The sequence below is a fragment of the Condylura cristata genome, unplaced genomic scaffold (genome assembly GCF_000260355.1).
Source record: "Condylura cristata isolate star-nosed mole 26May11 unplaced genomic scaffold, ConCri1.0 scaffold00010, whole genome shotgun sequence".
In the NCBI taxonomy this organism is placed as follows: domain Eukaryota; kingdom Metazoa; phylum Chordata; class Mammalia; order Eulipotyphla; family Talpidae; genus Condylura; species Condylura cristata.
Window position 1 is genome coordinate 10,531,837 of NW_004567111.1, and position 26,363 is coordinate 10,558,199.

The 26,363-nt window shown below is 40.4% G+C and overlaps 1 protein-coding gene across 1 annotated transcript in view; it reads right to left on the reverse strand.

The window, feature by feature from the left end:
* Positions 1–26,363, reverse strand: part of GPC5 (glypican 5) — a 1,027,138-nt gene that overhangs the window by 750,778 nt on the left and 249,997 nt on the right. Inside the window, exon 4 of the mRNA XM_004680070.2 lies at positions 21,559–21,692. Coding sequence (XP_004680127.1) covers positions 21,559–21,692 — 134 coding nt within the window. The remainder of the gene's footprint in view (positions 1–21,558; positions 21,693–26,363) is intronic.

Genomic DNA, 26,363 nt, shown 5'->3' on the forward strand with positions numbered 1-26,363 from the left:
CACTGCTGAGGGGAGCAGCGGGCGGGCCAGGAGAGGTCTGCCACGCCATGTGGTCACCTCCCGGGCAGGCGGGAATCGAACTCATGCGGAAGTGGCCTTAGCTTCTCAGCGCTGCGCTTTAACCCGCTGCGCCACCAGGGAGGGCCCTCTCCATTGTTTTTTAATACCCTCTTTCATTCCCATATCCTTGAAATCATCCAGTACATATCCCACAGATATTTTTTAAATAATGTCTTTAAAAGTGAGCACTGATGTTCAACTACATTAATTTTATAATTCTCACATTGGTTTTCAAAGGATAATATATGAAAACTGTCAGAGTTGTAAATAACCACTCATCAGTAGAAAGGATAAATGTAATTTTTAAATATGTAGCATCTGAAATCATAGAGAAAGGATCAGAAACTGTCATATAAGAGTCGGTGAGTAAATCTGATTAAATTTTTAGCAAAACCTGACCAGACAAGGAACAACAAAATGGTTTCAGAAAGCAAAAATCTGACTCAACTCTAACATAAGCTAATTCAAAAATAAACAAACAAACTCAAGCTTTACTTTCTTGCTGGTACAATAACTGCTGACTAGACTTGTCACTGGCTCCCTCTGCTAACAAGTGCATGCCCCTGTGCTAATAGTGGCCTACTAGCTGGAATGCATGAACAAATATTAGTTCTCATGTTGCATAACTGATGACGTCTATAGGTCCTCTGGTATAAGGCACCAAAGGTTTGTGACTCCTGTCCTGATCCCATTCACAAACCCACGTGGAACCAGTCCCCTAGAAAGAGAGAGGCCAGGGGCAAATTGCTGGAATTCTGAGGTCTCCAATTGATGTTGTGAAGCTGAACAGATGTTTTTTTAGAGCCCAAATCTCCTACTCCAACCTTGGTGAATGGTGCCCCTGTTTCATTCCACCCTTCACACCAGCAGATCATAATAGGATAAGCCTCCCATTTCTTTTCCAGGCCCCTTCCTACTTTCTCTTACTGGAATTACAACAAGGAATGCATACTTCCAAACTTTCCTTAACAATCATCTCCCAATCTCCTTGTAAAATGTAATTCTGTAATTCTATAGAATATGTCACTCACTTCTACAGCCCTCAAATGCTCTCTATTCTCTCCAGCATGAAATTCAGACTTCTTGGAAGAGGGTATAAAATACCATCTCACCCTCAATTTCTGTTGTGACTCCAATCATAGTTTTGTGATATAGAAATGACACTTGCTTTGCCCAAACACACCTCTGTGTCTTTGCAAGTGTTCTCAAAGTATTGTGCCCTAGATTTCCAATTTTCAATAAATGATTGCCAATCAGCTAACTGTTGCAATGTGCAAAATATTATTGAGTACCAAATTCTGTGTTGACACTAGGAATTCATGACTACAGAACATAGTTCCTGCCTTCTAAGAAAGCACATTCTGGTGGAAACCCACATTAATAATGCAGTGTTAAAATGCCCCATGTAAGGACAGAAGTGGGAATCAGGAAGAATTTTGAGATAATACTTCAATGTCCCATGCAAAAAGCATCAAAACCCAAACAAACGATCACAAAACTAGGAGAGGCCAAGGAAAAGGTTAGAGAATTATGTGTGTTCTCATATTTGCATGCAGTATAGCTTATTTAGCTCGTGCATTTATGGTGATTATGGTAAAAGGTGAGAAAAAGCCAGATTACACTCAGTTTCATTAGTCACCATGAAATGTTTCTGTTTTATTCAGAAGACAGTGGAAGTCATGAAAAATATTCCAGCAAGTGTCATTCTATGGCAGCTTCATGGAAACAGACAAAAAAAAAATCAGTTTTCTTTGTGGAGACAACCAAGAAGGGGGGGGGGGGAGTATGAGAATGTGAAAACAATTTGCCAATAGGCATCATGAAAATAACTTTAAAAGACATTAAGAATCTAGAATTGATAACTTCTGGTGTTAGAATAAGTTCTAATTGTTCTTCTTTCCCCTCTGAGGTGATGAAAGGGAAGATTGAGTTCCCTTGTTGAGATAAGAAATAAAGAAAGGAAATATTGCCTTCTTCACATCACATCTTACACTTAAGATTGTCCTCATTCTAATCAATATCCCCACTCCATGGCACCTAACACTTTTCATTCTAGCATGCTATGTACTTACATACTAGGTTCCATGATTTCTTCATTGTCTATACTTGAATAAAAGCAGGGAGGGACTTTTTGGTTTTTTTCCTATGGTAGATCTTAAAGCAGCGGTGGAGACCGAGAGCAAACTCAACAGTCATTAAATTAATAAATGAGTGTAAACTCATCAACTCCATTCTCAGCATGTTCAGTTTGCAATATCTTTGGAACCAAAGAAAAGAAATCAAATAGAACGCTACTTTCAAAACTTAACATGTGTGATAACATCTGGGGATTTTGCCAAAATGCAGATTCAGATTTAAAAATTCTGGGGAAGGGTCCAAGGGTTTACATTTCAAAGCCACAGCATCCAGATGAAGCCGAAGCTACTAATGCAACAGCCAGGAACGCGTGGAAATTTGCAGGTGGACATGTGACCTTGGGATTAGTGGGCTGGCGGGTGGAATGTGAGCGTCATCATTTACAGAGGTGGTGACAAGTATGAATATGGATGAGATCTTTCAAGCAAAGAATATATGGTAAGAAAAAGTCAAGGGGACTCAGAGTAGAAAGAGCAAAGGAGAAAACTTCAGTGTAAAAGAACCATGGGCATGAAGCAATAGGGAACGGTCATTACAGTGTCTGCAGTGTAAACTGCCATTTTGAGAGGTTGACTAAATATCAGAAATGTCCTTTATCTGTGGTGACACAATTGTCATTAATTGAATCACATTCCCCCAAAAGTCAAATGCTGAAGTCCTAATCCTAAAGTGACTGTATTTAGAATCGGATACTATAGAGAGGTGAGTATGAAAAAAACATGAGTGAATTCACAGGAAAAGTCCTATCCCACATGACTGTTGTCCAAACACGAAGAAAGCAACAGTCCTGGGCCCACAGGAGGACGCACCAGGAAGACAGCTTCCTGCAACCCACAGTCACAGCATGAGTTTGTAGCCTTCAAACCTATAAGAAAACTAATTTCCACTGTTTTAGCCTTCCAGTCGTTGCTACGTTTATATGGTATTGCTATAGCAGCCCCAAAAAACTAACACCAGAGTTAACACATGTGAAGTAGGGCCTCTCTGGTGGCTTAGGACGCAGCACTGGAAGCTAGCCACAGCCGCTTCAGCCGCTTCAGTGTGAGCTGGAGCCCCAACCCTGGAGGTGACCCACAGGGCACGGCAGACGTCTCCTGATCCTCCCGCTGCTCCCCTCAGCAGTGTACATCGTCCACCTGCCTGTTCTGCTCCTCACTCTGTCTCTGGAGAATCCTCTCACCGCCCCTGCTCCTCTGGCCGGTACCTAAGTTCTATATGCATCAATAAATAAATCTTAAAAAAAAAAAAAAAAAGCACATGAAGTAGAGAAACAGGTGTAAGGTTTGCAGCAGGGCGTCCAAGAAAGGGAGCGAGTTTAGAAATGGAAAGTCCCCAAAAGGGAAATCAAGGCAATTTTGCTTGTGTGTATGTTTGTTGGGATATGGAAGAAATTGGAAAACATCCGTGTGTGAAAAAGAAGGTGCTAGGTACTAACAAGGGTATAGGTCATTCGCTTGTTTGTGAATATCCGATTCTCTACCTTTGGGCACTATGCATCTTTGAGGGTCGTTTTTGGATGTGTGACTTGCTTCAGACTTTATTAAATGTATGCATAAAAGACATATTCTCTCCAAGTTTAAGCTTCAAGGACCACGGGGTTTTGCCAGACTCTGCTTCCTTCTGCTTTCCTATCCCACAAAAACCAGCAAAGTTTCTTTCACCTGGAGGGTGCGGTCTTGAGATTTAAAGCCAAAGCAATTTGGACAGTGCCCCCTACTGGTCTAAAATGGGCATTGACTGGAGACAAAAACCGCTTAGCTCCGAATCCGTGATGTGTTAAGGTAGTTTCCTACAAACATTAAATTTTAATCTCTGTTAACAGAATTAGAGGAAAAGAAAGTTAATGCTTGATCGATCACAAATTCTGAAGAAAAAAAAGAGGGAGGATTGAGTGGTTCGCTCTGGAGCAAACGCTCTGAGAATAAAATAGAGCAAAGCAAGTCTTTGTGAATGTGGAGGTAAGCTTTGGTTGTCGAGGATAGAAATTTGAAGAGAGATCATACCTGGCAATTCTATATCCTGTGCTTAGCAGGTTTTAGGTCACAGGAATTAAGAGTGATGTCGCAAAAAAAAAAGTGGCTGCATTGAGAGACCAGGAAATCCACATGAGCAGTAGAAAAAATGTATAATGGAACTGGTCACTAATGATGGAAAGGGTAAAAAGCACTAGACACCATAGAGAGGTCAAAAAGATTAATCTGCTGCCACGGAGCCAATTACTGTTGTTCCTATTACAAAAATCCATACTTTAATTCCCAGCTCAACACCATACCTTCTTTTCCAGTTTTATATGAAATGTCTCAATAAATAAAATACTGTATTCTTTAGGTGATCCAAAATTTAGGTTGCTGGACGGGGGACTATATCCACACCATTTTATTTCTACAGTCATGGCAATAATTCCAGTTTACATTAGTAGAAAAATAAATGCAGAAAGAAGTTAGAAGCTCCAGATAATTGTCCTTGTGGGGCTGTGTTAACATATGTTAGCTGTTTTTCTTAGCCTTAAGACATCTTTAGAATACAGAAATTGAGATTAAAAGTTTAAAAATATTTTTTTAAAGACAGAAGACATTTCTTTACAGAATATTTATTCAAAGTCAGTAATGTCAGAGCCATAAACAAATTTATAATTTCTCATCTGGGCTTGCAACAGCCTTCGAGATAAAATCCCAGCTCTATTTTGCCTGCCCCTCTTGCCTTCAGAGCATGCCTAGTGCTGTTACCACAATTTGTTTTAGAAATCAAGTTCTTTAAGTGCTTTAAAGCACTCTCCTTCTTTAAAGTCCTAAACAATTCAGATGAAACATCTTACCATGGCACATGAGCTCTTGACTCTCTGCTCCTAGCCTCCCGTGGTCCCCTATGACAATCTGCCCTCCATCCATTCCTATGCAATGGTCGAAATCCACACACTGTGCTGCACAGTCTTAATATTCACTGGGTAAAACACAAGTTTAGCACATGCAGTTTTCTCTACACATAACCGCCTTCTCCTTCTCCTTCACTCTCCCAAACTTCTACCCCCTCTACAATACACAGCTTAAATCCATCTCCATACTGACCCATCTGTGCGGCTTTTATTGGCTCATCTGTTTCTCACACAGCCCTGGGTAGCTGTTTTACAGCCTGCTCTCTGATATTGTAACTACTCTGTTTGCAAGTCAGCCTCCCTGATTCAAGAGTGTGTTCTCCAAAAGCCAGCTCCATGTCTCCTTTCAATCCCCAGACTCAGCGTCTGGATCACAATATGGTTCCCAATAGCCATTCAACAAATTCTGGCTGAATCAGCCTCAGATGTAGTATTAGTTTTTAAACAGCCTCCAGAACTTGAAGTTTTGACAAGAAACACATTGCAAAGATTGTTAATGATAATATAGGTCCTTAAAGAGTCTGGGTAAGCTTTATGTTGGGGAAATCCCACTGTTAGAATGGAGAAATATTAGCGAGTACTTCCTGGTGAGTTACTTTTGAAAATGGAAAAAATCTAAAGGGCAGGACTGCAAGCTGTGCAGCACTCTACTAAAAAGGCTCAAGAGTGAGCTGACACTAATAGGCAGCGTCCCCTTAATATTTTGTCATGCTGCCATGTAAGGAAGTGATCATAATCCATACGGCTTGGACATCATGTTTATAAGAGCAGAAGAGGGAAGAACTTGGAGAGCACATGACCCAGTAACTCTGTGCTAACTGCACTTAAACATTGCCAAAGAGACTTCAGACCACACCACGACAGTCCTCCCCCAAACACTGAGATTTATTAGTCTGGAGCAGGACCAGGGCATCAGTGATTTTCTCAACAATTCTTCCGGGAATCTAATGTGCAGGTCGGGTTGAAAACCAATGATGTAGCCCAATCCTCTTAATAGATAACTACAGAAGTGAAAACCGGAGAAGAGAAAGGACTCGTAAAAGGTGACCATTATTTAGTCAGGCATTTAGTCATATTACTTTTAAAAATTAATAAAACATGCCATGCCTGAAGCACTGTCTGGCTGATATGGACAGTTAGATAAACTACAGATGAATGCATCTTTTTCTAGCGAAAATTTTTATCTCTTTTTAACTTTTTACATAAATTATCCCATGTTTAACGGGACATACATTATTGTTGAGTCAGAGGAAAGGACCTGAACTAGACAAGAGCCGGCCTGGCCAGTGACAGGCTGGCGAGACAGTGGAAACAAGGCTCGAAACCAACAGCTTCAGAGCTCTTCCATGAAATGCAGCCGAGAAACATCGACTGAAGACATCACGGTCTAACAGAACATCTTGTTTTCGCAACTACTGTGGCCTTGAGTTTCCACCCCTGCACCTATAAAACCTGTTACCTCCTTCCCTAGGACGCAACTCCCCAGGCTTTGTCCTCTGGAGATCGCCCCAGAGCGCAATAAACTCTGGCTTTGCTATCTCAACTTGTACCTTTGGTCTCTTTCACTGGCCTCGATTTCTAACAATTAGTACACTGTTAGGCTAGAAAACACAGATCCATCACTTTTTCCTGCCAAAATCTGCCCTTACACTCCACTACATTTAGACAGGATTTATCTTCCTCTAGGAGTCTAAAAGGTCAGCTGCAGAGAGGGGACATTCTGATCACTGGCTAATGGACAACTTTGTACACTCCGCTAGCGGAGTAAAGAGTAAAGAGAAAAGCGGCTGCGGCACAACTGCCCACTCAGAGTTCACAGGCTTGTTGCCCTGGGCCTTCTGAAGGCGAGGGACATGGACCAGCATTGTTATTGCTTCATTGCCGCCATACCCTTGAGGCCGGCAGTGCCAGAAAGGTCTCCTGATGTGTCACATGGCAAGGAAAAAAAAAAAAGTTTGAAAGGAAATGTAACTCTACCTGAACTTGTTGGTTTCTGGTTGAGTTGACACAGGAATGCCCTGTTCCTACTGTAAAACTGAGCAGTTCTTCCATGAGCTGTACCACATTGCAATTGCTTTTAATCATTTTTAATGAGAAAGTAACATCTCTTTTTATAGACAGTGTAATTATTCAGAGGCACACGAAGATCAAGTTAACATCTGTCCCTGCATAGTTTCTCTGTCCCTGCATCCTGAGGTAACAAAGACTAACAGACCCATGTGTTTCCTCAATTTCCTCTATATACACACTGACCAGTAACCAGAAGAGAAACACAGAGAAGATAAACATGTACATAGAGTTCACTTGGTTTTACCAAATCAGCTTTTCTCACGTAATAATATATCCAGAGCCACTTTCTCGGTCTTTCTTATCTTTATATAGCTGTATAATATTTCATAGCTTGGATACAGCAACATAGCATAATCTAGCAATATACTCTTCTGTTCACTTATGTGTTGATGTACATGACAGGCATGTTCGTCATACATAAGGCAACCACGTGTCACAAGCTTTGCTGATCTTCTAGGGAGCTGTTTTCACTTAAGCATATGGCTCTAATCTATATTTGATTTTGCATTTCATTTCATTAGACATTGCTGGAAACTGAGCTATGTTCAAATGACATACCTCTCAATCTTATTTCTTCATCTAGTGAGAATTTGTTTCAATTCTAAAACACTTTAAAACTGTCACATAATGCATCTCCACTTTTTTTTTTCCCCATTGAACACAGTAGAGAAAAGGCTATTTCGAATTTTGCACAAAGATCATTTCTAGAAAAGCACCAGATAAGAATCTGATATTGAAATGGAACTTCCGTCTGTGGAATGTTTCACACCAAACATTTATTTAATGACATATATTGATTTTTTTTAACCCTAAAGTCAATCCACACATAATACAGAATCCAAATTAAAAGCAGTGCCTCCTCCACTGTTTGAAAATATCTGCAGAACAAAGGTCAAATGTGCAGTTCGCTAGTTAATGGCCTGGAGCAAAGTTAAGGTTAATGTGGCACTAATGAGCAGGCTGAACCTGTGGAGATGTCTGGCCAGTTGTCAAACAGAAGACATTGAAAATGTCAGTCTCCTAGTCAGCAGAGGAAATATAGAATTACATGTTTCTGGATAAGAACTATTTTCTCTGGGTATTCTCAATTCACATGAAATCATTTTACTTTATGCATGATGATGTCCTTCTACTTGACAAAATGTTTATATAAATCAGTAGATTAATAAAAAAATTCTTTAGATTCCTGTTCTATAGCAATAACATTTCTCAGAGTGCATGCTGAAAAATAATGAAATATATACAGTCCAGTTGGCTGAAGGGTGAACTAAGATCTAGTTTCTGGACTCTGAGGCATGGAAAGCCAGAAGGAGAAGGTAAGCAGAAGACCAAGAAGCAAGACATTCTAAGGTATCAGGTACATCCATCACAAATGGAAATGCAGGTCCTCTCTGGTGGGATGACAGTTAGGATGCAGTACTGAAAGCTTGCTGGAGCCTCTTCAGAGTGAGTTCGACCCCGGCCCAGGAGCTGACCCACATGGTGCGGCAGACCTCTCCTGACCCGCCTGCTGCTCCCCTCAGCAGTGTACTTTATTGGTCTACCTGTTCTGCTCCCCACTCTGTCTCTGGTGAATCCTTTCACTGCCCCTACACCTCTGGCCTGTACCCCAGTTCTGTATGCATAAATAAATAAATCTTTAATTTTTTTAATGGAAATGCATTTCATTGCATTTCCCTGGTGGCCCAATGGTTTGGAGCACAGCTCTATTAAGCAAGTCACAGCCACTGCAGCACGAGTTTGATCCCCAGCCAGGGAGGTGGCCCACATGGTGCAGCAGACCTCTCTTACCTCACCTGCTGCTCCCCTCAGCAGTGTACTTCACTAATCTGCCTGTTCTGTTCCCTACTCTATATCTGGTGAATCCTCTCACTGCCCCTGTACCTCTGGCCTGTACCCCATTCCTGTATGCATAAGTAAGTAAATATTTTTTTAAAAAGGAAATTGTATTCATATTTTGTTAAAAAAAGGAAAATGTAAGTTTTCTATGAGTACCCACAGTCTGCTTTCTGAACCCACTGATATGGACAGAAATTGTGAACTAGGGATTGCCATCATCCTCAAAGAGAGTATTTATTTATTTATTTATTTTTTTCTGACTAAAGGATTCCAGATTTCTCCTTCCTCCTAGGAAGTCTTCTTGTTCGTGTGTCATGAGTTCCCTTCCTTAGAAGATTTACTCTGCTTTCTCCACACAAGCGAGGGGGTTAAGGTGGGCTATACAGGGTGGAGAGTACCAGGAAAGTAGAGGGAAAAGTGGAGAGGAACCCTGCAAATAAACCTATATCCGGGTCCTCTGCACAGAGGATTCTGTGCTGACCATGGCTACATGTTGACACTCTCGTCCGATTGTTATAGCAGCTGTACTAGGACATCTCCAGTCATCGGTACAATCAGCACAGTCGCCTCTATGCCTCCCTCTTCAATGGCCCTCCAATCCAACACATTCCTATTTAATGTCTCAGCAAAAAGCACCCTTTCTGAAAAGTGTCCTTCTCTGAAAAGAGTGATTTAAACCCAATGTCAATACTAGGTTTCAGAACCGACTCTCATCTCATTTTCCCACGTAAGTGTTCCTTCAAATGTACCAACTCTGTTCTGTTCTTTATGAAAAAGGAGTTTAAACAAAATCCTAATTCATTTATGAAAACAAACACTGGACTGAGTGTTCAATATTTAAACAAATTAGGTAGTATTAAGACCACTGACTGTGCATCTCAGAAGAAATGTAATTTTATAATTTTTGCTCACTTTAATTTAAAAAATCCAATTATGCATTCAATCTTACTAGTTACAGGCAAGTTATTGGTTTTTGTTACAAGGGAAAAATGTCTAGGACATGATTGGGTCAAGACCAAGCAGAAGTCAAATGGATAATTTGCAAATCTGATGATTCAAATATAGGTCATTCACACAAAGAACCACTATACCTATGTTTTAAGGCTTAGTATTTTAGTTAATAGCTTGTATGCTACTCTTTTGCAAAAAAAAAAAAAAAACCTACTTTCTGTAATTGCTAACATCGAATTCAGAAACTCCATGACTTCGGGAACAAGAGATTGTATTCTGGACAACACTTCCCCTCTCAGCATTAACAGGACCTTAATAAAATACATTCCCCTTAATAGTCCTCATTCCAGCTTCTCTTTTCCCTTTTATTTTTACACTTTGTGACTGCAATCGGCTCTTCCCAGTTATACTCATCAATAAAATTAACTGATTGAGGGACAGTATGTGCCAGGTACAAATTATTACTTGCATTTTCAGTTGCTGTCTATCTCTCAGTGCAAAAACTTACATTACTGGACTCTGGCATAAAAACAACTTGTAGGGTCAGGAAATATGAGCAGGGGCCAGACAAAACGGGGCATTTCAGTCTTCAGTTTGGTTCTGCTATACCTGTAACTGCCATTTTGGAAAAAAAAAACTGCTCTTGAGGATTACCTTTGACACAAGTACTACTGAATTTCCAGTTCCTGATGGGTGGCGAAGACTATGACTGTCCACAGTAAGTTGTGCATAATCACCTTTTCACTGTCATGGCATCTAAGATATTGCCAATGTGATAGCAGTTAGAGTGCTACAGCCTTTCATTATGATATTCAATATCTGCTCAGGTAAGATTTAACTTACATTAAACATGTAGATAAACCTTGGCCCTACCTGGTGGCACAATGGATTAAAGCACAGCACTGCAAGCTAGCAGCAGCCTCTTCAAAGCGAGTTCAATTCCCACCCAGGATGTGACCCACATGGTGCAGAGACCTCTCCTGTCTCGCCCACTGCTCCCCTCAGCAGTGTACTCTGTCAGTCCGCCTGTTTTGCTCCCCACTGTCTCTGGTGAATTTTCTCACCACCCTGCACCTCTGGCCTGTACTCCAGCTCTGTATGCATAAATAAATAAATATTTTTAAAAACTGTAAACAAACCTAATAAAACATAGAAAACTGGGCTTGTGCATTCACTCCATTAGCAGGATGCCAAAGTTTCAATGTTCAGTGTCTACAAGGTTCTTGCTGAAGGAGAGTGCAACCAGCTGAGCAAAAATAGCACCTCAGACCTGCTGATCTTCAGAAACCATCCAACAGAATCAACCAGATTTTTGAGACAGCATCTAGATCTGAATGTCTTTAATAATCTATGAATATGGGCTTAGATAAAAAGGTGCGTCTTGACATTTCAAACTTTCATCAGTTACATCCTCAAGGGAAGATACCATGAGTATGATGCTAGAGATCATGATACAACACAGGGATGGCTGATGTAAATGAGGATCTTAGCGTGCAGAGAGGCAGAGTGGAAGCAGAGCCACTGTCAAATGATAAGAATCCACTCTAGAAACAGACTCTTAACTGTTGCGGGGGAGCTGGCACCTCTGCCATTTACATTTAACATACAACCGGATAAAAATGGAATCTGCTCTTGTTCTAGTTGTTCTCCATTTTCCCCTCTGTGTGCATCATTTAGATATTTCTAATGTCAGGGCCTCCCTGGTGGTACAGAGGTTAAGTTTAGCATTATCAAGATGTCACCAGCCACTGCAGCATGAGTTTGATCCCCAACCAGGGAGCTGACCCACATGGCACAGCAAGCAGACCTCCCTCGTCTCGCCCGCTGCTCCCCTCAATGGTATATTTCAATAGATCCACCTGTTCTGCTCCCCACTTTTGTCTCTGGTAAATCATCTCATGTCCCAAACCTCTATAGGCTATAACCCAGTTCTTGCATGCATCAATAAATTTAAAAAATGGACACTCCCTATATCATCGATAGATTTTTCAACAGTTGGCAATGTCCATTACTAAGCAGACCCAAGTGGAAGACAGGGCTCAACAATCTTGCTGTAGGTCAAGCACCATGATACTTTCAAATACAATTCATTTGGTAAATTTTAATGTAAAAAAAAAAAAGACTCTACTAAAAAAATCTAAAACAGCTTTTACAAACTCATGCAAAAATTATTCAACTATGATACAAATATTAATTCCTTCACCTCTCAAAAAAAAAATGAATGAAAACAAAAGGGAGCTGAATTAGAGGCTCTTTAACTTTGCATAGTTCAGTGATTTTCCATAGGAAAAAATGGAGGACATTCTCATTTTGTACAGAGGGGGGAAAAGGAAAGAAGACATACTTGGGTATCCCAGAAAGGGTGAATTTAATTCCCAGTTTGGTTTTCTTGGCAGGCTGCTATTTTGATCCATATAAATGAGATAACCCTACAGTTATGATTATAGAGATTATTGGAAAAGTTTCTAACTCATCTCTGGCAAAGCTATTGCTGAGAAGTAGAAAGTTTTTGGAGAGCCAATTTGAAAACTGTCCAATTTAAAGATCATTCCTTCTATGTCTGAGGGGGAAAAATATATAGATAGATACACACACACACACACACACACACGTATATAGAGCCTCTTTAATAATATGCATAATTATGGTTTCTATAGTGAGAAATTGGGGGAATTGTATTTCTATTCAAATTAACTCAAACTCAAGAGTCTCAATATTTCAGATTTTATTTTCAACTTGAAAACCAAATTATTCTATACCATTAATGTAACTCAAAGAGTCTCTGAAACATGCTAGCCCTCATCTATGCAAGCAAGCCAGGAGAGTTTTAACTGCAGGCAGTGATACCCACACAAGTCTGTAATGTTTAATACACGTTACCATCAAAGGGATGGTTGCATTGTCAGATACCAAATACACAACCACATCTATAATCAATTACTATTTCAATTTCTAGTTCATATCAAGTCGTTGAAACCAACTCTCCTTCCAGTGCAAATGCTGCTTACTATTAATTTCATTTTCCCTAGTCTGACTCTAGATCCTGGTAGTCCATGAACTAGTTCCCAGCCATCTTCCTATGAGTGTATAGTTCATTTGCAAAGACTATTTTTTATTCTCTCTTTTTTTTTTTTTTGAGGTGAAGCAAATTGCTTTTCAATGCAACTGAATTTTGCATGTGTTTGTTTATGAAAGTTCTCTTCCTGGGAAGTTTTTATCAGATTCTCTGTGGGATACCTGACCCCCAAAGGTTAAGCACCACTAGCCTAAATTTTTGCCATATGTTTGTTCTGCCTCCTGGCATTCCTTCTTCCTGTAAGCCTGGTGTTTGACCCCCTAGGGTCCTGTTCTTCATTATTCATGTAGGTCTTGGTGCTGGTCTGCCTTGTAGCTCATGTTTCCTCAGTTGTGCTCTGGCCTGGCCTCTGGCCCCTGCCCAAAGCCTTGCCTTGGCCTGTCCTGCCCTGGTGCCCTCATACCCACCACTTACTCAGGACTGTTTTAAATTAAAGAGGAATGTTCGCACTGACCTTTATTTTAGTAAATTGAACTTACAGGTAATAAATAATAATGGCACCTCAAAGAAGCACTAACTTCCTGTTGGCAATAGACGGAAACTGCTTTCTGTAGTACTATAAATGATATCAGTTTTTCTTAGAGGTGACTTATTCCTGATCTATGGGATATTTGCATTAACTGGTATGTGTATTTACAATGCACCATTAAACCAGTATAGATTTACCATATAAAGATACTTGACTCACACACACACACACACACCAAGGGTTTTAAAAATTAAATAACTTTGGTTTCATTAATAATGTATTCTGTTAAATAAGGTTTGACTATATAACTATACGTTATTCATTTTAAGCTAACTACTACTATTTAATAATGCCCTATTCCAGCCACCTCGCAATAATCCTAAATAATGCTTAGTGTTCTTTATTCAGTATATGTTCAGAAATTTTTCTTACATTTAATTATTTAACCATGTTACTGTGTTCTTTGTGATGCAGAAGGTTACAATTAATTTACTTTCACAGGCATTCACATCCTGAATCAGAATCAAGCCCTGATTTTTATACCTTTACACAATTTAAATTTCCTCTTTAGTTCCCTTTTCAATAAGGAATATGAATGTTCCAGGTGGTAAAACTTTCCCTCAGATCAAGACTTAATAAACAGAATGAAAAGAGTAAAATGGAAATGCCTGATGATATAATATTCTGATTAAATTCTGAAGAGAAAATTATGGAAACAAAAACTCAAAAACAATTTCAATTTAATGCTGTCTGTTGTTTTAAACATTAAAAATCCAATGTTGGTAAAATACTTCTCTTGTCCCCACCTTCACATCAAAATCCTCTCTGACATTAAGAATATTTTATTTTTACTAAGCACATCAGACAGTTTCTATTACCCAATACACATGCATGTAAGCATCCAATCCCCCTAATTGGTGCATTCTTAAACAAGAGGCTGGCTAATTGGAATGCTAGCTGGAGAACAGATGAGGCACTGGTGTTGAGACTCTGCCTTAATTTATTGTCCTGGGGTTTTCCTAATTACCCACTTAATTGGCACAGCCACACCACTTTGAAATAATAATGTACGGCTAATTATCGCCGATTTAAGCTTGCTAATAGCTTATTCTTACCAGCTAACTTCAAGAAATCAAGCAGAGAGCAGGAACTGCCACAGGGAAATCATTCTGCTTGGGCTGGTTTAGACAGCTATATGAGTGCAATGTCCTTTACAGCTGTGCTGATTTGGTTTCTGCCCCCAAAAATACCTAAGTAGTGATGGTCGTCTAGATGTTTAAAGGAGCAATAGGTCGTCTTTGCCTTTCTCAACTTTTGGAGATCGCTGTAATTGGTACATATCAATAACTCAAAGTATCCATTTAGCTCCTTATTACCATCATCAGGGCTAGAAATAGAAAGGAAATAGGGTACAGTGAATAATTAAATCATACCTCCAAAGTACAATCCAAAGAATTCAATTCTAAGACCTAGCACCCTCTTTTCCATGTAAAAAGAACAGCTCATGAGGAAGCTGAGCACAGCTCTTAGATCCAGGACAGATGTTAGTAACTACAATTTCTTTCTCCAAATATTAGAAATGGTGCCAGCACAGCAGTATAGTCAAGAGAAGGTCTTCAATGAGATGAATATAGAGGAGAAAGGGGGAGAAAATGAAACAATCGGCTTAGGAAATTTATGATGAGATGCTCACATTCTGGATGAAATACTATGTGTATAGCTCTTCAGTTTTAGTTTACCCTTAGCCTCTATTTATTTTCACTCTTTTTTTCAGCCCTCTCTCAGGACGGATTTCCCAGTAGCAGAAATTTGATGCAGACAATTCACTGAAATGGAGTGGTGGGAGCCAGAGAGGGTGAACAGATGTAATTTAAATAGAAATGTGCACTGAGTTCCAGCTACATCCCACAGGCAGACCTGAAGCATGAGCTTCAGCACATGTTTCAACACCTTGAATACAATCAGCAAACCTCCGACAGTGGGGTGAACCTTGGATTGTGAGCTGCTGGCATAGAGTTGACATCGAGGCGGATGGGATTTAACCCTCCTCCCCTAGTCAGATGTATGGTGTGGCAGCCGGTCCTCAAGATCACTCCCAACACCCTTTCCCTTCAAGTCTATGTGATTCATCAGGAAAGACCCTTACAGTTATTTTAAATGTATTTGATTAAGACTTAAGCTTTCATCCAGACCAAACTAGTTAAAAGCAACATATGCAGGAAAACATCCTCGGTAGCCAACATTAGCAAAAGTTCATTAACATCCACCTACATAACGATCCACCAAGGGGGCACTTGGCTACCATTTTCCGAACATGGACTCATATCTGGCCATAAAACTACACTGTACCTGAACAAGATTCCACACATTCCACCCTGCCACTAAAGTGTCCAAATACCAGTAATCCAATACAAACTGTAACACCCAGGCCCTCCCTGGTGGCTCAGTGGGTTAAAGCACAGCACTGAGAAGCTAAAGCCACTTCCACATGAGTTCGATCCCCACCTGCCCCGGAGGTGACCCACATGGCACGGCAGACCTCTCCTGACCAGCCCGCTGCTCCTCTCAGCAGTGTACTTCGTCGATCTGCCTGTTCTGTTCCCCGCTCTGTCTCTGGTGAAGCCTCTCGCCACCCCTGAGCCTCTGGCCTGTACCCCAGTTCTGTATTCATATACAACTGGGGTACAGGCCAGAGATGTGGAGGGTGAGAGGAGTCACCAGAGACAGAGTGGGGAGCACAACAGGCAGATCGACAAAGTACACTGCTGAGGGGAGCAGCGGGCGGATCAGGAGAGGTCTGCCACGCCATGTGGACTCCTCCGGGGCAGGCGGGAATCGAACTCATGCGGAAGTGGCTTAAGCTTCTCAGTGCTGTGCTTTAACCCGCTGCGCCACCAGGGAGGGCCGAATAAATAAATCTTTAAAAAAAAATTGTAATACCCCTATGAAGGGGACTCCTTAGGGGAGTCCTTGCTCCTCAATCTCCAGGTATTGTATCTTGATTCTAGTAACAAGACTCTATTTCTCATGACTCTCTGCCATGGCCTGGTCCACTGCCTATTGCATGCAGTGGGATCTGTTGATTTGGAAACCATCCCTGTCTGTGCTGTGCACAGGTTAACCATGTAACCTACAGGACGTTGCAAAAATGACAATGGGAGACTTCCGATGCTGGATCATGACAGACACTGCAGAACATGCCTTGCTCTTTCTTGAATTAGTTGCCCTGAGGGAAGTCATTTCCAATAGGGTGCAAAACTGGAACAGCCTGATGGGAAGGTCATTAGGGTAAATGTAGCCTCCCGCCAGCCAACAGCCATCTTCAAAGAAATGACAAAGTTCCTAACTGAAAGTTGATAATAAAATTTTTTAATGCACATTGAGATCGCTATGCTAACCATTAAGAGTATAGTAAATAAATGAAATCTAAAAGGCTAAGGATATAAAAATTAAATATTTACCTGTTCAACTCAAGAAAGGAAAAATAACAAAAAGCGCAGGGTCAAGAGAAAGCAACAAGATGGGACTCAACCACTTCAGAGTATCACACACAGCATTTATAAAAGTGCCCTAAATATTCCAAAAATAAACCAAAAGCTCAACAGATAGATACAATTACAGGAAGTAATTAATATATTTAACAATATTTAACAAAATAGCTCATCCATGAAACAAGATGAGAATTTAAATAAAGAAAAAGAAAATCAACCTTGGAAGTTAAGGATGTTACAGAATTTCTCACCTAGTTCACAGCTTCATAATCCCTGGGCAACCCACTAAAGCCTGATCACCTGAGAAAGTTCCTGTCACAAGCACAATTACAGCAGTTAAAGTCTCAATGTTATCAAACTATTGCTAGCCACTATAGCATGAGTTCAAACCCCTGCCAGGGAGCTAGCTGACCCACGGAGCATAGCAGACCTCTCTTTTCTCATCTATTGCTCCCCTCAGCAGTGTATTTCAGTAGATCTGCCTGTTCTGCCCCCCACTCTATCACAGGTGAATCCTCTTATGCTCCACCTTGCACCTCTGCTCTACACCCCAAATTGTCTATGCATAAATAAGTAAAATAAATATTTTTAAAAACCATTCACATAGTATAAATTTCCTTTTACATCTCCGCTACAGGGACTATAGGTAGGTAGGAGACTTTGCTTCCCAAGATTTATTGCTATCTCTAAATGGACTTTAATCCTTAAGGTCCAGAACTGGCAGAAGACTAAAATTGGCCAGTTAAAGGGGCTTCCAGAGGTCAAATGAAAACGATCTTTCACTTTCTGTCTCAAACCAGTGACCACAAACACACCTGTGTTTATTTCACATTTCTGAACAGTAGTTGGAACAGACGAACACATTCTGCAGAGCCCCACCATGGTTCCTCAACTCCTGACATCAGGATCTAATCATAATCCCTAAAACTATCTCTCTTGAGAGATAGTAAAACAAGAAATAAGACCCTACCCTTGAGGAATTGTTGAGATTGAGGTCACCATTCCTCAGTACACACTGACTGCTAGAGAAGATCAAAGCTCATCCTGCCACCTGCTGTCTAGCTAGCAAGATGGCAAATGCATTTATAACTTTCTGAATTAATGAAGAAATATGAGTTGTGGCTGGCAATAACTCTGGCACTATTAGACCTCACACAACTTCCCATTCCATGACAGACAGAGCCATGGTCATCTGCAGCCTCCAGGCCACCAGGCTGATAATAAAATATCGATCACATCCCAGAAGCCAAGAGGACATGCACCTGTCTTTGGTGGAGGAAAATATTAACATTTCAAGTGCCTGACCACTCATCGGGGTTTCAAAATGTCCAGTAGTCTAGATCTTAATGAGATATTCTCCTAATATAAAAGGCACATCAGATGATCTAGAATTCAGGAAGAGACACTGTACATTTTCAGTCCCTTTGCATGCTGGAGGAAACACATTCCACATTTGGGTATACTGTTATAACCCATGTATAAACTCAAAGAGTTTTTTTTTTTTTTCTTAAGATTTATTGATTTGTGCATGTAAGAACTGGGGCTCAGGCCAGAGGTGCAGAAGAGGCGAGAGGATTCACCAGAGACAGAGTGGGCAGGTTGACTGAAATACACTGCTGAGGGGAGCAGTGGGTGAGACAGAAGAGGTCTGCGGCAACCTGTGGGTCAGCTCCCTGGCCAGAGATCAAACTCATGCCAAAGCCACTGCAACTAGCTTTGTAGTGCTGGACTCTAACCTGCTGCACCACCAAGGACGGGCCTACCCCAAAGAATTTTTATACAAGAACAACGTCTCTGAAGCTTTATGTTTCACAAGTTGCTCTGATGTTCTCCCCTGAAGCTAACCCAGCTCATCCATTCAACGGTGCTACGAGTACCTGTGGCAAATAAAGATGCTCTATGGAGACACTGAAAAGCCCCATTAGAAGAATCACAGTAAAGCTCTCAAGAGTTTGGGAGTCAAGGCATTTCCTTCTTTTGCTGAGAACTGTTTCCGCTTGCTTGGTTTGGTTGTTTTACGCCTGTAAGCTAGCACGTGACTCTGCAGCCCAAGTTGCCCAAGAGGAAGAAGTGTGATCTGAGCTGCCAGACTACAGTTTGGGATTCTCTAGAAGTAACTTACCTGACCATCAAGTGGAAGTGATCTATTGGAAATTAGCCTCAATCTAGCAAAATCTCAAGAAAGATGGCTGGGAAGAATCCAAGTACACACAGCACCTACACTTTGACATCCCCCAACTGCTTCCACTGAAATTTATGTTCTCATGGGGAATGAGTAGAGGATGAAGGATAAGTAGATTTCAGTCCAGTTCATGGATAAGGAAGGGTAGGTAGAAGTCAGGTCGAGTTAATGGATGGGCAGCACAATAGTTAGACATAGAGCAGAACATAATGCCAAGGCAAGCAAGCCCCATTCGGCACCCAGAAGTGTCAGGAAGCCGTGGCAAGTGAAATGCGTAAGTGGCTGAATGCACTAGCACGGGAGACTCACCCTGTGTGGCATGAGGGTGCCATGAGCCTTTCTAGGTTTGTAGGCAAAAGCTAGTCACTGGCATGTTAGGGACAGGGAAAAAATGAGCCTGCAAGATTTGTGATGTTGGGGTGCCAGAGAAAATTCCCCTACTCTCCTGGGTTTTCTGAGGCTGGACATTCGACAAATTAATGCCAGAGAGATTAGAAGGATTAAAAGCCAAAACTGATTAACAAAATAATTTACACATCTATAAATTATAAAGTAAAATGGGAAAAGGTTTGCCAGAGGTTTGCAGCCTGTGTTAAGGGACCTGGGTATCCAGAAAGAGGAAGGGGTTAAGCATGATGGGGGTGACTCCACCTTTAAAACTAAAAAGATGAGTTTCTTATAATGTCATGTTCACCGACAGCCTTGGGCCAAGAGAGCAACCCTCAAACCACACTGTTCCATAGGGAGGACAAAAGTGGAGGAAGGGATGAGCTCTTCTAAGATGATGTGGAAAGGAAAAAAGACCAAGGAAAAGTCAGGAGTTTCACTTTAGCCTCTAGGCCTCCATTGCTGTTAACTCAAAATAATGTGCATCCTTTCAGTAATGGCAGCAGCCTGAGCCAAGGCTTTCCAGGTCTGGATGGAAGGTCCGGCAGTATACACAGGCACTGGGAAAGGCATTTTCTGCACATTTTACAAGTCTATGTACCCCTTTTGGAGACACCTAGCCACAGTGACAAGAAGATTCTTCAATGTCCCAGGCAGACATGTATGAATCTTCCCACGCACATGAACTCCTCATTGCTTGTGTCATTCATCACATTTCACCTGCACTGGTCTAGTTTTGCTAGTGTTGGGAGAGGGGGGTTTCTGGTTTTCTTGTTTTGGTAGTAAAATTGAGTGACTTTTAATAGCTTTAAGATCTTGAGCTTATTTGATTATAAGAACTATCCTAGAGAGAGCATACTGACTGCTCAAAAGCAATAAATGACTGCTGATTGTTGTAGATACTTGGAAAAAAAAGAACAGCTATTTGACATGCAAACAAAGTGCAATTCTATTGAGCAAATAGCCAGCCTTAGTCTAGGTCTTAGGACTTTAGAGCCCTTGTGAGGAGAAAATGAGGAAATTAGAAGCACTGTCCCCAAAGCAAAGAAACAGATTTTACATTATATAGAGTAATGCTGTGTAAAATACTGAGCTCTTCCTAAGTTATTGTGTGAGCTACTGGATTTAATAAATGGGTATAGAATTCTGAATTTCAGTTCAATTCAAAAACACCCACTAAAATCTGGTACTTGTTAGAATATATACTAATCAAAGATAAATAACAGTTTCCTCCAGTATAGAGTTTTTCAGTTTAACTGCCAATTATCAAACAAAAAAAAGTAGAAGACTTTAATTTAAAAGGTAGAATAATGATGGCCACAGTGGTAGAAGTATTTTTTTCATTTTCAATCAACAGGTGGCAATTTTTACCATGCCAGGGGAGATGTGTAGAAATTTCTTTTCATCCAATCATTTTTTAAATAGATGCTCAACAATCATGGAGGGATACTCGCTGAATGTATTTTTTGTCTTCATTGTCCAATACAGTAGCCACCGGTTACAGGTAGAATTTACACTGAAATTAAGTGAAATAAAAACTTCAAACCTCAATCTTACTACTGACATTTAAAACTTCTTTTATCTGATGGTGATAGAACACTTACCATAAGGTCTTACCTCATAAGAAAATAATAGGACAAAGTTCAGTTTTGTTGGTGGGAGACATGGGGAGTCAGGAGTCCTAAGCCACAGTTATAATACCTATTGAGCAATGAGAAGCATCTAGACATCAGCTGGTCCGCACTGTCTTGTTGTCCAGCACAGACCCTACTGTGTCTAGGGTCTGCCACAGTGTATTTTACAAAATGTCCTGTCACAGAAAGAAAGGTTCCTGGTGTTGCAGAGTGAACCTCTCTACTAATGAATGACATAGAAGTACTACTGCATTTTAAAGGTGATGCCTGACGATCTTTTGTATCCTCAATAGTGTATTTTGTTCTGTTTAATTGAATATATATTCTATTCTGTTGTAAAATTAATGGCTTACTTTCTTTTCTCTTTCTGGTTGTAAAACTAATGCCTTACTTTCTTCTGTTGGCGAGTGTCTCTTCACCATTTCTTGCAGAGATCTTCATTCCATGCTTTTCTTTGCTCCCATCAAAAGAACAACGGGGGCTTTGTGTGGGTGTTCTCACTGGATGGCCACAAATTTTATTTACCTTTTAAACAAAAAAATAATAATAATAGTAATTAGAAGACAATTAGAACCATGTTCCAGTCTTTCTGAGAATGCAATATTTCCTACATACCAAAATATTGACATGTTCTTACTTATACCTTACTATTAACCTTGCAGACATTTAATACTTGTCAGTTTTTGAAAAAGGGATATATATTCTCTGCATAAAATGACAACATGATAAACTGATACTACATACATTTACATATGTTGTGTGCATATATGTGCATAACACACAAACACATAAGCAAAATCAGACAGGTAACTATATTAGTTAAACTAACAGTCACGTTAATAGGTCTACTTAGCCAAAGTATGTAGATAAATCACATATTTGTAAATGTTTTTAAAACAAATGCAAATAATTTGCTATTGAATGTGTTGTCTCTTTCTAAATGACTTCTAAGGGTAATTTTCTTCCTACTGTCCTTTCTTAGAAGTGAAAGGGAATATATTCATTTAAAGAGCTCATTTTATAATCATTCCATAAGTTCTTCTTCAATGTGGTTTGATTTTGTGAGTGGTGTCATAGTCCTTTAAAAATTTATTTGAGTGGAAAATTCAGTTTTTGTCAATATTTACCTAGCAAATATATTTATGCAATTATATAATATCATTGAAAAATTAACTATGTATTACCATGTAAAGCATCAAAAGTATCTCAAAGATTAAAGAGGCAGAGAGAAGTATAACTGAAAATACATAAATGCACTGCCTGGGAATCAGGAAATTATGGTTCTTGTCCTAATGTTTCTTTCCTAATGCTGACATCTTGAAAACAGTGGCAGAACTCTTTGAAATTGATTTCCTCATACATAAAATGACTAAAGAGAATAAATTATTCTAAAGTTCCCTTAACACTCTAAATTCGTTTGCTTTCCCATATAATGAATATCAAAAGAATTATGAGGAATTAAGAATCAATTCAATTATTTAACCCACATTTATTTCCCCTGTAAAAAAAAATTGCAAAGAACATGTATTAAATATTATAAAACACACAAGATGAAAAACTGCCTCCTCCCCCAGCAGATTTTGAAGGAAGAAGAATACTTCTTCCAGGGCCCTCCCCAGTTAGCACATAGCAATACGCCACTGCAGCACAAGTTCAATCCCCAGCCAGGGAGCTGGCCCACAGGGCGCAGCAGAAATCTCCTGTCTTGCCCGCTGCTCCTCTCAGCAGTATATTTCAATACATCTGCCTGTTCTGTCCCAACTCTCTCTGGTGAATCCTCTTACCCCCCACACCTCTGGCCTGTACTATACCCCAGTTCTTGTATGCATAAATAAATATTTTTAAAAGAAAAATACTCCTTCCAAATATCAAAATGCAAACTATATGTATCCAAAAAAAAAAAAGACGGGACCAATAAGGTATCATTGCCATCTAGAAGGTAGATGGTGGGTGGGTCATTTCCAGTTGGGGGTGAGGGATAAAAGGAGAAATCAGGAAAGAATTCTTCATGGGATTAAACTTGGCAAATTAGTTGGACCTGAGTGTGTTTAGTTTATTTCATTTCAACCCACTTCAGAATTTAAAAGTAGTTATTACACCCCAATTTTATTAAATCCTAGAGAAATGACTAGGACTACGGGATGGCTGATGCATCCAGCTGAGATTCAGACATAAAATATAGCAATTGTGAGCTCCCCCTGGTGACACACGGGTTAAAGCACCGCATCATGAAGCTCCCCGAAGCCACTGCAGCACGAGTTCCATCCCCGGCCAGAGAGCTGACCCACGTGGCGTGGCAGACCTCTCCTGACCCACCCGCTCTCCCCTCAGCAGTGTACTTCCTCAATCTGCCTGTTCTACTTCCCACTCTCTCTCTGGTAAATCCTCTCACTCTCCTGCACCTCTGGCCTGTACCCCAGTTCCGTGTGCATACATAAATATTTTTTTAAAAATAGCAATTACAATACAAGGTGATAAGAACCACCACAAAAATGCATAGGAAAAGATAACTGTGTCTTCAAAAGTGGACAGAGAAGACTTTCAAGAGGTCATGTCAAGACAGTCAATTAAATGTTGAACTAGGAGTCTGTCAGGTGGGACAGAACAGAAAGCAAATTCTAAGAAATAGTAAAAAAGCAAGGAAGTGTACCACAACTTTACTTGTTCACAAACAACAAAACACAGATTAAAAATAATGGCAAGGCCCTCCCTGGTGGCGCAGCGGGTTAAAGCACAGCACTAAGAAGCTTAAGCCACTTCCGCATGAGTTCGATCCCCACCTGACCCGGAGGTGACCACATGGCCGGGCACTTCGTGGCTCTGCCTGTTCTGCTCCCCACTCTGTCTCTGGTGAATCCTCTCACCCTCCGCATCTCTGGCCTGTACCCCAGTTCTGTATGAATAAATAAATAAATCTTTAAAAAAAAATAATAATGGCAAAAAAAGCGGCAAGACACAAAATTTCATGACTTGTGCGGCAAGCTAAAGAACTGTCTCCCACAGGTGAAGAACAGGTACAAGGGTCCAAATAGGACAATGGTAGCTTAAGTTTTCCACAAGAATAAAAACCATGGCAGCAGGTAGGAAACCAAAGAAGATCCTTCAGGGCAGGAATGGTGATCACAAGGATGGGGCAGAGGTCACAAGGATGGAGAAAAGTAAACAGCAGACAGGAACACATGGGAGGGAATGTGTAGCATGAAGAACTTAGTTGATATGGAATGCCCAGGGTGAAGAATACTGATGAAAGCAGAGGAAAAATCTTGAGAGGTAGGTGAATAAAATCACAAGGTTGATAGAGGAAAAAAGAATTAAAAAAAAAAATGGGTTTGCCTGAAAAGAAAGGGACAGGAAGGATTATAGTTAAAGGAAATTATATGTGAAATTATGTTTGAAAATTGTGCTTAAATTACCTTAAAACTGCCTTGGACAGTTTTTAAATGCCAAGTTAAGAGGTTTTGTTAATTAAACAAAATCACTGGTGGCTGCTGAAAAGCAAAATTCCAGAGTGTTTTGAACTTGCCAATCTGGGGAAGTTGAACTCAAAATTAAAACTATTAAAGACAGAAAAACTGTTAATCACCTCCTAAAGTCGTTCTGAGAAAACCACATTTTATTCTGAACTATGGAGGTCACAGGGTCCATGAAGAGGATTCATGAATTACAGAGGGGAGCAAAAAATCAACAGGGACAAACCAGACTACAGACAATACCATAAGCTGGGGGAACTGTAGAACAACAAGAATTCTCACTTGTGGCTAGTTAGAATGCAAAATAGTGCAGCTACTTAAATAGTTTGGTGACTTCTTACAAAATTAAAATTACCTTAATGAGTAGAAACTCACATCCACACAAAATCAGCAACAAGATGCTTATAGTAGCTTTATTAAAAATTGCCAAAATTTGGGAACAATGAATATGTCCTTCAGTAGGACATAAATGGAAAGTGGTGGTGCATTCAGATTGTGGAATATTACACAGCTGAAAAGAAGTGAACCATCAAGCCATGAACAGACATGGAGACAACTTAACTGTCTATCACTACAAAGCAAACTAAGTCAACCTGAAAGGACCATCTAGATGACATTCTGGGAAAGCCAAAATGATGGAGGCAGTAAAATAATCAATAATTGGCAGAAATTGTGGAAGAGGGAGGGATAAATAGGCAGAACACAGAGGATTTTCAGAGTAGTGAAACTACACTGTGATGCTATTAGAACAGATGTACATCACCACACATTTTCCCAATCTACTGTGTACAGGTCACCAAGAGTGAAACTAACAGAAAGCTGCTGACTTTGGGTGATAATGTGTCAATGAAGAGCCACATTTGTAACAACTGTCTCACTCTGGTAGAGGATGATCGAGAACTGGGGGATGTGTGTGAGAGGAAGGCACAAGAACACATGGGGAATCACTCTACCATCTGCTTATTTTTACGTGAACCTGGAAATCCTCTAAAAAAGTAAAATTTAGTTTGAAAAAATGATTAACAGGTTTGGGCCCTCCCTGGTAGCGCAGCAGGTTAAAGCACAGCACTGAGAAGCTAAAGCCAATTCTGCATGAGTTCGATCCCTGCCTGCCCCAGAGATGACCACATGGCATGGCAGACCTCTCCTGGCCCGCTCGCTGCTCCCCTCAGCAGTGTACTTCGTCGATCTGCCTGTTCTGCTCCCCACTCTGTCTCTGGTAAATCCTCTCACCCTCCGCATCTCTGTCCTGTACCCCAGTTCTGTATGAATTAATAAATAAATCCTTTAAGAAAATGATTAACAGTTTGGTAAATGATTAAAAGTGAGAAGTTAGGGAGTTGTGAGGCCCAGGTGTTAAAAGACTCAAAGTGAATTTACACGAGGCTCAAAAATAGTGGTAGTGGAGTGTAACTACATTAGGAGGTGTGAACATATACAGACTAAAAAAGGAGGACTGTGTCGTCACTGTCAACAATTCTGAGTAAAAGGATCCAAGGGGAGATCATGGAAGCTGAATGTAGAAATGTTTAAGGTAAGGCTGTTTACTGCAGGATAATTTGCAATAAAGCAGAAAAAAAGAGGGAAATGGCTTCTCCATCATGATCCGATGTCATGAGCCACACCTCTCCAGACAAGTCAAGCAACTTCTACCACCTTGGCTTTCTCATCCTTGAAACTTGAGGAAATAGGAGTGACGATCTAAGGGAAATCTCATCTCATCCTG